At 35.2% G+C, this 12481-nt stretch overlaps 2 protein-coding genes across 2 annotated transcripts; both read left to right on the top strand.

Moving 5' to 3' along the window:
• Nucleotides 1-2: 2 nt before the first annotated feature.
• On the top strand, nt 3-11879 carry LOC131593313 (putative disease resistance protein At3g14460). Its single transcript, XM_058865773.1, has 11 exons — nt 3-75; nt 179-345; nt 461-585; nt 1154-2116; nt 2402-3126; nt 3235-8701; nt 8907-9042; nt 9135-9284; nt 9712-10027; nt 10705-10856; nt 10986-11879. Exon 6 carries the CDS (start codon nt 5569-5571, stop codon nt 7891-7893), a length of 2325 nt encoding a protein of 774 aa, XP_058721756.1. The 5' UTR covers nt 3-75; nt 179-345; nt 461-585; nt 1154-2116; nt 2402-3126; nt 3235-5568; the 3' UTR covers nt 7894-8701; nt 8907-9042; nt 9135-9284; nt 9712-10027; nt 10705-10856; nt 10986-11879.
• LOC131659741 (putative disease resistance RPP13-like protein 1) lies at nt 4412-5463 on the top strand. The gene is made up of 2 exons (XM_058928892.1): nt 4412-5412; nt 5457-5463. Exons 1-2 carry the CDS (start codon nt 4412-4414, stop codon nt 5461-5463), a joined length of 1008 nt encoding a protein of 335 aa, XP_058784875.1.
• Nucleotides 11880-12481: the final 602 nt, after the last annotated feature.

Here is a 12481-nt window from a genome sequence, read left to right as displayed (position 1 = left end):
ATTTTAGGCCTTATCTGCCCTCAAAGCACTTGTCAGTGTGTTAAATCTCATCCAAGCCTAACTCTATTGCTTCAGGTTTTATTCGGAAACTATATGTGTAGTATTTTACCAGCTTATCTACCAGATTTGGTGGCTTAGTCTTTGTCTTAAAATTATTTTATCTCTACATTGTTCGCAGATCTACCAAGGGCTTCAAGTGTAATTGATGGCTTGCACGAAAATGGCAGCAGCGACATCTCTTTCTGTCAGGAGCGGATGAGAAGGAGAATACCAATATTGGTTAGCTCATTCATGCAAGGGACTTTTGTTGAAGCCTGAAGTCCCTTTCTTCTTAGCACAACGATGGTGCTTTTCTCCCTCCCTCAGTTTAGTTTTATATAGTTTTTGTTCATGAGTTGTCTCTCCCGTTGGTTTATATGCTGTTATTGTTTACTCTTGTCTCTTTTCAAGTTTGATGCAGGATTTAGAAATCTGCTGTTTTAGGAAAACTAGTGATTTTGGCATCAATTGTGTTGGGAAGGTGGTTGTTAAAGATGCTACTCAAAATTGCTTCAGTTAATGCTGTGGACTATCAAACATAAATTAGTGAGCTTTTTATGTCCCTCTTAGTTTCGTATCTTTGGTAATAGTTTTAACTAGTTATCTTACCGTTCTAATGTAGATAAATCACTAGTTTCATCAATGGCTTGTAATTGAACCTAAATCATGCATTTACTTTTGGTGAACTATTTTAATTTACAATGACTCCTACTGGGACTTGAGTTTCTTCTTTTTGACCCTCATGGCATCACCAACAGGAAGTGTGGAGATTGTGTTTTATGCAAATTGAAAGTATATTATCCCTCAAGCATGCTAGATAGCTGATACATTGTCATTTTTGCTCATTTTTTACATGTATGGTCTAAACTAGTGTATGTTGTATGCAATTCACGACACGCTTTCTCTTCTTTTCATGTTCTTTCTGCATGTATTAAATTACTTTATGTTTCTATAAAGATAAAATATTTTATTTTAGCCTCACAGAGTTACTAAGAGTCCAGGATAAATGTTTTCTAAAATAAATCTGTGTACTGAATTTATTCAAATACATTACATTTATTTCCACCAGCTTTTCAATGACAACCATGAAGTCTAATAGTGGATTTCATTGCAGCTACCACGTTAAGAGTCAGAATTGAGCCAAGTAGAAAGTAAAACACATTCAGAACATGCAGAAATTATCAAAATCGTTGCCTAACTCGCTACGAAGATTGATTTGCGTGTTACCATTCAGGCCTTTTGTAAAAGAGAGATCGCTGACAGGAAAATCAGAGGAGGAGGAGGAGAAGACATTGAAGGATGCGAGAAAAGATTTTGAAATGTTCCATGACACATAGAATATAACTAAAGGAAGCAGCAGAGATGATGGTGATTGGTGAGTTGCTTAGTTTGGATGATGGATATGGGAAGAGGAGGAGGAGAGAAAAAGTTGAAGAACTTAAGAGAAGATTTTGAAATGTATCACAATAACACCCAAAAGCTTGGAAAGGTTGCTTGGCAAGTCAGGAGAATCAAAATCCATATGGCAACTTTCAAACAAACAAGTCAGAAGTTAAAGACTCCAATATGGCGACTTTCAAACCGCTATACCTGTTTTCAATAGCTCCAATCTTAGCTGAGATGTCAAGGCAAGCAAATCACTCTCCTAGAGGTCAGCAAAACTTGTTAAGTGTTAACTACTATAGTAATGCGTTTTAATTTGTTAAATAGTACAAGTTTTTAAGGTAGAGATTGCAAATGGATGTTTGAGCAAACACTTTCTCTCTGTATCTCTATGATTATTTGACTGCAATGTATGCCTTTGTAATTATCTGTTTATAACAGAATTAGAGTTTGATCTAACTCATTCCTACAAAACTAACTTAATAGTAAAAAGTGACATTGTAAACTAATATCCGATAATGTAAACTCGTTGTCCAAGAGCTCCTTATTCAAGTTTACTCGGTTTAATATCACCTCACCCTGCAAAACCAACTTTCTTCATCAGTACAAAAGTGAAGGATTCTATAGACAAATAAGGTGAATAATGTTGCTTATAAGGATGATCAAATGGCGTTTTATCTGCACCAACAATCTGGTAAGCGGTAAGCCACTAGCTTAGCTAAGCATTTGATGATATTATTATGTTGTCAAGTAAGTATTAATGTGACAATTCTGATATAGATAGTGTGCAGTTTGCTTTATACCTTACTCAAAATCTAGATATCAGATGCACATTGCCCTTTAGAAAAAATATTGAATGCATAACGGTACCTATAATTCCTAAAATACTGTCCATGTCTAATATTGTTTGCTTCTGGTTACTGTTGTGTTCTACTATAAATTGAACACCATCAAACTTGGCATGTTATTTTTATGTCAGGTTTGTATTTTCTCAACTGGAGGTAGATTCGCCCAATGGTTTTCTCCACAAATCCGAATGATGTATGGGAATATGCAGGACTTCGTTGAGAGGTCCTCGACAAAAGTTAAGTTGAGCATTCATCCTATATTTCATGCATTCAGAAAACGAGCCATGCAGGCAAGAGTTCAGTTGAGCATTGCAACAATATATATCCAGTTCTGTTGCTGACATTGCAGCAGATTCATCTTTTTCGTTGTTTTCAAACACACTAAAATTTGAACCATTTTCTTGACGGACATGAGTTTAATTAGTAAAAATATATCACAGTAGAGTCACTGCTAAGTGGTTCAAAATTAGGATGAAGGAATTTTACAATATTTACATAGTAATAGGTTATTAGACTGTTATATAATTTTCATTCTAATATTTCTTTTTGGCCATTACTGAATTGGCAATTTCTAGATTTTAGAATATCAAAACAATGCTCACAAATCGTTTGCAACTCCAACAGGTAAGCTGCACAACACTGTAGATACAAAGATACTCCCGATGGAAACAACAAGACTTGACACCAGGGTTCTTGACGACAACCTCTAATGATTCTGATGAACTACAACTACCTAATGAATGTTGCAAACCATTGTTATTTTTATTCTTTAGCCCTTTGCAGATCAACCAGGGGCCTGAAGGGTGATTGTGTGACCGGAACCAAGATGGAAGCAGTGGCCGGCATCTCAGCTCAGGTATAAATTTTCTCTTTGATAAATCTTTATTCTTTAACATTACTTCTGTAACTTCACTTTGCATTTGGACTATTATTTACTCCCATAGCTCTTCTGGTTTTGTTACAGGACTCAGAAAAGAAGATAATTGCTTGAGCAACTCCTACAAGCAGCAATTATCTACTCAGAAAAGAAGATAGTTTGCCGCATAGCGTTGGATGCAGTAGAGGATCCTTACTCATGAAAATCAAAGAGGAGAAGTGTTTTCATATAAGCTGCATTTTTATGTGATTTCTAATGCCATTCTTATTCTTGAAAACTTAGGGTGACTTTTTATGCTAGAAGCACTTTTCCAAGCTTATGTGGTGGTGTTATTTGAAAAGATTCTTTCTAGAGCTTGCAAATGAATGTTTGAGCCAACACTGTGTCTGAATCCTAATGTTTTGAATGCAATGTATGCCTTTGAACACTATCAGTCATTTTGTGTTTGACTTTTATGAACAAGTAATTTGTTCTTAAATTGTAATAGGGCAATCAAAATAGTTTATTATTGTTGGGTCATGAGGGAAGTTCATAATCATCACACCTGGCTTTTGACTATGGCTTTTGATCAACCACATAAGTGCAATTGAACATCACATTTTCACTCAAAACTTTAATAGAGGTTGTCTCTTGAACTAAATCACCCAAATTTCTAAGAACAATGTCTGTGACTGTGGAGGTTTGTGAACACATCTACTCAAATACATACATGTGTTCTAAAAAGAGGAATAGGTGAAACCTGAGGAGATGCAACATCTGTTGTAGACTCTGATTTAGTTGGTTTTGCAAAGAACAATATATCCTCAAAAAAGTAATATCTACACAGAAATAAACATGATGCGTAGGTGGATAATATCACTGATATCCTTGTTGAACGAAAAATAGGATTGAATTTCGGTGACGTAACTTCAGTATCTCACACACTAGAAAAAAACACACTCTTTCCCATTCCATTTCCCTCCTTTTTTTTTTCTTTTTCTATTTTCTCCTTTATCAAATACTCCTATAACAAAAGTCACATAAAGTCACCAAAATCAAAGTCAGTAAATCCTTCTCCGAAAATCAGCATACTTTCTAACAATTTTCATTCTTTCTATTATTTATTTCATTTCACTTTTTCTTTATCCCAAATAAAGTGAAAGTGGCGAACAAATCTGTTAAAGTGATTATACTATAAGGAGCGTGTGAGTTGGGTGGGAACAAATCCTTTCTTTTTCTGAATCTATTCTTTTTCATCTTCTTGTTTTTACAAACAAAGTAAGTAATGGAGGCCATCAAGAGAGAAAAACTCTTGTCACTCTCGAGCTCTGTGAAGGTGTTGTTAGAAAAGATTGTTGGTACTAAGCTTTCCAAAACGGCGAAGGAAATACTGGTGGATCTTCAAGATGCTCTTTATTATGCTAACAACAAACTCATCCCTAGTCAACCTAACAACAAACTGCTGGATTTGCTGAGACGTGATGTTCTTAAATTTGCCAATTTGCTTGAAGACACTGATTTTTTAAGGTATGCTAACGTACTTAATGCTAAGCACCTCGAAATTCATTATCGTTTAACTTTTTTCATTCAACTCATTAAGTCTAGAACGGTAAATTTAATTCAAATATTAAAAGGCTCAAGTTCAGGAGAACAACTTGGTGATGATGAATCTTCTATTTATGGAAGAGACGCTGATATTCAGAAACTGAAACGTCTTTTGTTGTCTACTGATAGTAGAGTGATTTCTATTGTTGGTATGGGAGGGATTGGTAAAACAGCCCTTGCTAAACACCTTTACAATCATCCTCAAGTTAAGGCCAAATTTGAGTTAAAACTATGGGCAGAGTTCTCAACTGATGTGGATGATTTCAGTGTTTTTGAAAACATTCTTCAATCTATTACTTCACAAACAACCACAAGTAATGATACAAGTACCATTTACCCTAATTTTTTGCTGGTATTGGATGGTGTGTGGGATGCAAGATCTGTCAATTGTACATTACTTATGGATATCTTTAATGCTGGGGAATCAGGAAGTAAGGTCATTGTAACATCAAGAGATGAAAGAGTTGCACTATCCATGCAAACCTTTCTTTCTCTCCACTATCTGAGACCCTTGAAATTTGAAGATTGCTGGTCTTTACTTGCCGAACATGCATTTGGAACACGTAACTACCACCAACGATCCACTCTAGAAGAATTTGGCAGGAAAATTGCAAGAAAGTGTCATGGTTTACCATTAGCTGCAGTAGCACATGGGGCTCTTCTTCGCATCTGGTCAAACCCGTATTCTTGGATTTATGTGCTAGAAAGTCATGTTCGGGTTACAGCTTATGAGGTGCATGCTTCTCTCGAATTGAGCTACAATTTTCTTTCTGATCCTTTAAACGATGTTTTCAATATTGTTCAATTTTTCCAAAGAAGTCCATCTTACAAAAAAAGATGGTAGTTCATTTATGGATTGCAGCAGGCTTACTTGAATCATCGTCCACAGATCAAGAAAAAGTTGGAGAAGAATACTTTGATGAACTAGTGTCAAGGTCATTGATACATCGGTGGTCTATTGGTGATGAGGAAATAAACTTTGGAATGCACAACTTCATCCATGATTTTACTACAGAAGTTTATTCTTTATATTGTATCGGTAGGGACAAACATAACCTAGATGATAGGATGCAAAATTTCTCATACAATATAGGGAGATATGATTCATATCACAAATTTGATAAAATATACAGAGTAAAAGGTCTGCGTACCTTTCTAGCATTCCCATTACAAGAACAATTGCCTCTTGGTTTGCTATCTAACAAGGTAGTGCATGACTTGCTGCCAAAAATGAAACAATTACGCATGCTGTCTCTGTCAAGCTACAAGAGTATCACCAAGGTTCCCAAGTCTATTGGAAATTTGTTAGACCTGCGGTACTTAAATCTTTCTCACACTAATATTGAAAGGCTCCCTTCTGAAACGTGCAGGCTTTACCATCTGCAGTTCTTGTTGTTGGCAGGCTGTGCAAGGTTCACCGAATTGCCGGAGGACATGGGAAAATTGATTAATCTGCAGTACCTTGACGTTAGTAACACCGCATTGAGAGAGATGCCCGTACAAATAGCCAAACTAGAAAATCTTCACACTTTGTCCGACTTTGTTGTTAGCAAACATAATGGTGGATTGAATATTGCAGAGCTAGGAAAACTTCCCCACCTACATGGAAAACTTTCAATCTCCCAGCTACAAAATGTTAATGACCCCTTTGAAGTAGATAGAGCCAATATAAAGATGAAAGAAAAAATAGACGAGTTATCTTTGGAATGGGATTGTAGTAGTGCTTTTCAAGATTCACAAATTAAAAGTGTTGTACTTGAAAAGTTGCAACCCTCAACGAATTTGAAAAGTCTCACCATCAAAGGCTATGGTGGAATCAGCTTCCCAAATTGGTTAGGTGATTCTTTATTTAGCAACATGGTGCATTTAAGGATCTCGAATTGTAATGATTGTTTAGGGCTTCCATCCCTTGGAAAATTGGGTAATCTGAAAGAACTCGTTGTTGAAGGGATGCAATCAGTGGAGACAATTGGTATTGAGTTCTATGGATGTGGGGATTCTTCGTTTCAACCATTTCCCTCTTTGGAGAGTCTACACTTTGAGAATATGCAAGAGTGGAAGGAATGGGACTTGATTGGAGATACGGCTACAACGTTTCCTAATCTAAAAACTTTATCGCTAAGAAAGTGCCAGAAACTGATAGCTGGAAACATAACTGAAAAATTTCCTTTCTTACCTGAACTTGAGTTAAAAGAATGTCCTTTACTGGTGCAATCAATGCCATTATCTGATCATGTATTCAGGCAAATGATGTTCCCTTTGAATCTTCTTCAACAATTGACCATAGACGGCATTCCATCTTCAATGTCTTTTCCAACAAATGGTCTACAAAAAACCTTGAAATTTCTGATAATCAGTAACTGTGAAAATCTAGAGTTCCTTCCTCGTGAATACTTGTCCAATTACACATCGCTTAAAGAATTGAAAATATCTTATAGCTGCAATTCAATGACATCATTTACCTTGGGTGCTCTCCCTGTCCTCAAGAGTCTGTTTATTGAGGGTTGTAACAATCTGAAATCAATATCAATTGCAGAAGATGTGTCACTAAAGAGTCTCTCATTTCTTAGAAGCATCAAAATATGGGATTGTAATGAATTGGAGTCATTTACCCTAGGTGGATTGGCCACTCCAAATCTTCGCTTTATTGCAATGTGGAAGTGTGAGAAGCTTCATTCACTACCAGAAGCAATGAACAGTCTAGCTGACCTTCGAGAAATGGAAATTGATAATCTACCTAACCTTCAATCTTTAGTCATAAATGAGTTGCCCAGTAGTTTACAGAAACTATCTGTTGGCTCTGTTGGTGGGATTATGTGGAATACTGAGCCAAGTTGGGAACATCTCACTTGTCTTTCAGTGTTGCGAATTAACGGTGATGATACGGTGAACATGTTGATGGGGCCATTGCTACCTACATCGCTTGTGAAATTGTGCATTTGTGGTCTCAATGATACAAGCATCGATGAGAAGTGGCTTCAGCATCTCACTTCTCTTCGAAAACTTGAGATTATTAACGCTCCCAAACTCAAGTTGTTGCCAAAGAAAGGATTTCCTTCCTCTCTTTCTGTACTAAGTGTGACTCGTTGTCCATTATTGGAAGCAATTTGCGGAAAAAATGGGGGAAAGAATGGCGTAAGATTGCTCACATTCCCTCCATAATTATTGATGATGAATTGATCACTTGAGTCTTGTTCTGGCGAGTCTTTCAAATACTTCTCTTTTTGTTTCTTTCATATTATGTTATCATCAATTATTGTGAATTTTAATAGTAACATAGAAATACAATATAATAGCACTAGCACTAACTCATTTCTTTTAATCATAGAAATGTATTTTGTGTCACCCTGCTTCTTCCCAATCTTGCTATTGTAAGAAGCAAAATTCACCTCAAAACATGCTACCAAGTTCAGTAAATTGTTTTAATGTTCAGGAACGATGAAACAAGAGATAAACACCACTGACTCCAAATATGTTGGGTGTTCTTTTAGTCTATATGACTTCGTATATATTTAAAATTTGTTTGTTTTAATGCCTTGATTGTATCAAACTTTTTTAACACGGTTTAAATTCTTCTCTATTCTATTAGTCTAATACATATCATTTGTTAATGCATTTTCATATTTGTGTTTATTCAAATGTCTTGAATTGATTTTTTTTTCCTTATGTTAGTCAATTAGAACTTTGTCCTATAATAATTGAACACCATCAAGTTAGACACAGTATCTCTATGGAGGTCATTTATTCTAAATTTTATTTTTGAAAGCTATATGTTTAGTTGTTTAGCAATTTACCTACCAGATTTGGTGGCTTAGTCCTTGTCTTGAATATATTTTATCTCTATATTGTTTGCAGATCTACCAAGCGCTTAAGTGTGATTGATTGCTTGCCCAGAGATGGCAGCAGCGACATTGCTTTCTGCCAGGAGCGGATGAGAAGAAGAAATCGCAATATTGGCCAAAACAGAAAGGTACTCTTTCTGTCCCTAATCTGTATTAGGTCTGTCATGCAAGGTACTTTTGTTGAATCCTGAAGTGTCTTTCTTCCTAACACAACTATCGTGTTTTTCTCCCTCCCTCAATTTAATTTGATATAGTTTTTGTTCATGAGTTGTCTCTCCCGTAGATTTATATGTTGTTATTATTTACTCTAGCCTCTTTTCAAGTATCATGCAGGATTTAGAAAATGAGGTACAAATCTGCTATTTTAGGAAACGGAATGATTTTGGCATCAATTGTATCGGGAAGGAGCATGTTAAAATGCTACTCAAAATTGCTTCAGTTAGTGCTGTGGACTATCAAACTTAATTTGGTGAGCTTTTTATGTCCCTCTTTGGAGTATGAATTTCAAATAAATTTGTAGCCACCTTGGAAATCTTCTTAGATTCGTATCTTTGGTTATAGAACTACATTTTGTGTCACCCCTGCTTCTTCCCTATCTTGCTGTTGTAAGAAGCCAAATTCACCTCAAAACCTGCCACCAGGTCCAGTAATTGCTTTTCTGTCCAGGAACAGATGAAAAGGAGAAAACACCACTGACTCCAAATATGTTAGGTATTCTTTTTATCTATATGACTTCATATATATGTTATTGTGTTGTCTGTATCAAACTTCTTTACCATGGTTTAAGTTCTTCACTATTCTATTTGTCTAATACATATCACTTATTTATGCATTTTCACATTTTTGTGTGTCTCTAACTGTCTTTAAATGATGTTTTTTCCTTATGTTAGTCAATTAGAACTTTTTCCCTGTCATGTAGTTAAAGACATAGCTTCTTATTGTAACCTTTCAGTTTTGTTTAAAATATATTTTATTTTGGCGTGTCTTCTGTTGCGAAGGATATTTCAAAAGATGTTGGCTTATTCCTATAATTAATTTCGTCAACCATCTAAATTATTTGAGTCTTAAATTTGTCCCATTTTATCACATGAATAATGTTGTTCTGATATGGTGTTAATATGTTGACTCTATTTATCAGGTTGAGTCTATTACAAGAAAATAACTTGCCTGACACGTTGCAGTAGCATAGGTCATTGTAATGCAGCTATTCTTGTTGGTGATTAGTCAATTCGGATTTTATCTCACGTCATCCCTATGCTGTTGTTGTTTACCAGTTTATCTACCAGATTTGGTAGCGTAGTTTGTCTTCGAATTACTTTATCTCTACATCGTTTGCAGATCTCGTAGGGGCTTCAAGTGTAATTGATGGCTTGCAAAAAGATAGCAGCAACAATATCTCTTTCTGTCAGGAGCGGATGGGAAGAAGAAATAGCAATGTTTGCTAAAACAAAGAGGTACGCTTTCTGTCCCTAATCAATATTAGCTCTGTCATGCAAGGGACTTTCGTTGAATCCTGAAGTGCTTTTCTTCCTAACACAACTATTATATAGTTATTGTTCATGGTGTTGTCTCTCCTGTGGATTTATATAGTGTTGGCAGCAATTGTGTTGGAAGGAGCTTGTTAATGATGCCACTCAAAATTGCTTCAATTAATGTTGTGGACTATCAAACTTAATTTAGTCCCTCTCTGACACATGAATTTCAAAAAAATTTGTAGCGACCTTGGAAATCTTCTTAGTTTCATATCTTTGGTTATAGTTTCTAATTGGTTAGCTCGTAATTGAACCTAAATCATACATTTACTCGGTAAACTATTTTCATTTCAATGACCCCTACTAGGCCTTTCAAAATGCAGTGTATTCCTTGAGTTTCTTCTTTTTTGAGCCTCATGGCATCACCAAAAGGAAGTGTGAAAATTGTTTTTTTATGCAGATTGAAAGTATATTACCCATCAAGCATGCTAGATAGTTAATGTGTTTTCATTTTTGCTCATTTTTTACATATATGGTCGAAACTAGTGTTTGTTGTATGCAATTCACGACATGCTTTCTATTCTGTTCATGTTCTTTCTGCATGTATTAAATTACTTTATGCTGCTATCAAGATAAAATATTTTATTTAAGCATCACAGGGTTACTAGGAGTCCAGGATACAGGATTTCACTGCAGCTACCACATTTAGAACATGCAGAAATTATCAAACTGTGGCCTAACTCGCTATGAAGATTGAATTGTGTGTTATCGTTGCTGCCATTTTTTCTTGGATGTCAGTTAGGCTGATATGGTGAGTTTTAGTCATTGAGCAAACATTATAGTCCCTTAGCAAACATTGATTATCTCCATTGTTAATGTTTTGTTCTGTTATAAATGAAAACCACAAGTCTTGACAGTGTCTCTATTATGTTTATTTTAGGTTCGTATATGCTTAACTGGAGAGGTAGATTTGTCCAACAGTTTTTCCACAAATCTGAACTATATCAGAATAACAAACTTTAACTGATTTATGGCTGTGAGATATTGGATCGAACTCTAGTATGGCCGAAGGGTAGCTTCTTGGTTCGACAGTGTTAAGCATGAAGTCGAAGGTTGTTCACATGCTTGTGTCGAAGATGCTAGGGTTGTTAGCATGTTAAATTAGGTTTTAGTGTTTAAACCCTAATTTGTTAAGTTAGCTTGTTTATTAAGTTGGCTTGTGTAATGGGTCTTGCTGAAAAAGCCCATTAGTTAGTATGTTAGGTTTTATTATAACTAGCATACTAGTCTCTCATCATTGCTAAAGCTGCAAATCCTAATTTAGGGTGAGAGAGGTTATTTGTTATTCTTGTAAACTTGTAATCTTGTTCAAAGAGAAAGTGAAAGAATAGCAGTTATAACCAATTATTGTGTTCTTCTTATCCTCTCTAATTCCCTATTATACTTTGTTATTGGTATCGTTTTTCACAACAATGGCAAATTCATTTGCAATTTAATCGTTATTTGGGGAGTATTCTGACCTAAAAGAGAGATCGCCGACAGGAAAAGAAGAAATCAATGTGGGCAGCAGGGGAGGAGAGAAGATTTTGAAATGCACCATGACAAATAGATGTGTGGGTTTATAAAATTTGAAGTTTGAGTGGTTTTCTCTAGACATCCTTTTGCAAAGGATGTTTGAGCCAACACTGTGTCTGTGTCCTGTGATTTGAATGCAATGTATGCCTTTGTAACTATATCTGTCCATAATAAAACTAGAGTTTGACTTAATTCTTCTCTACAAAACTAGCTTAAAAAGTAAAAGCTGTTTCTCTATAAATTCTTTGTAATTTCTATCTATAATTAATGCAGGACTTCAAATTTTTCCAATACACCTCTCACCATAGCACTATTGGGATAAGAGAAATTTCACAAAACAATTATAACATACAATTTTCTCCCAATAAATTTGGAAAGGATGTGGCGTATGAACTACCACTTTTTCATTTTATGTTGTTGGAGTACTAAGATGTCAGGGTACCAGTCACATCACCTTAAATTTTAGCACAAAAAAAGAAGATAATGCAGCCTTCTAAGTAGTTGAATTCAATGAGAAAATAGTACTCATCTGTCTCAAGCTATTTTCTTCTAATGAACTCAAGCTAATAAATAGAGTAAACACAATCATCTATTATGATCATTTCATATATAAAAAATATCATTATATATACCATTGTGTATTCACTTTTCTAATTTATAAATGGCATTGTGCATATGATATCTAAATTTTGATTACAAAAGCTATAAAGCAAACTGCACACTACCTACATCACTAATGTCACATTAGTACTTATTAGACAACATAACAACCATCAAATGCTAAGCTAAGTTAGTGGTTTACAAGATTGTTGATGCAGTTTGCTCATCCTCATTAGCAACAATATTCACCTTAACTGTCTA

This window comes from Vicia villosa, linkage group LG3 (genome assembly GCF_029867415.1).
Source record: "Vicia villosa cultivar HV-30 ecotype Madison, WI linkage group LG3, Vvil1.0, whole genome shotgun sequence".
NCBI classification, from domain to species: Eukaryota; Viridiplantae; Streptophyta; class Magnoliopsida; order Fabales; family Fabaceae; genus Vicia; species Vicia villosa.
The sequence above is the reverse complement of the archived record's forward strand: the minus strand, read 5'-3'. Positions and strand labels throughout refer to the sequence as shown.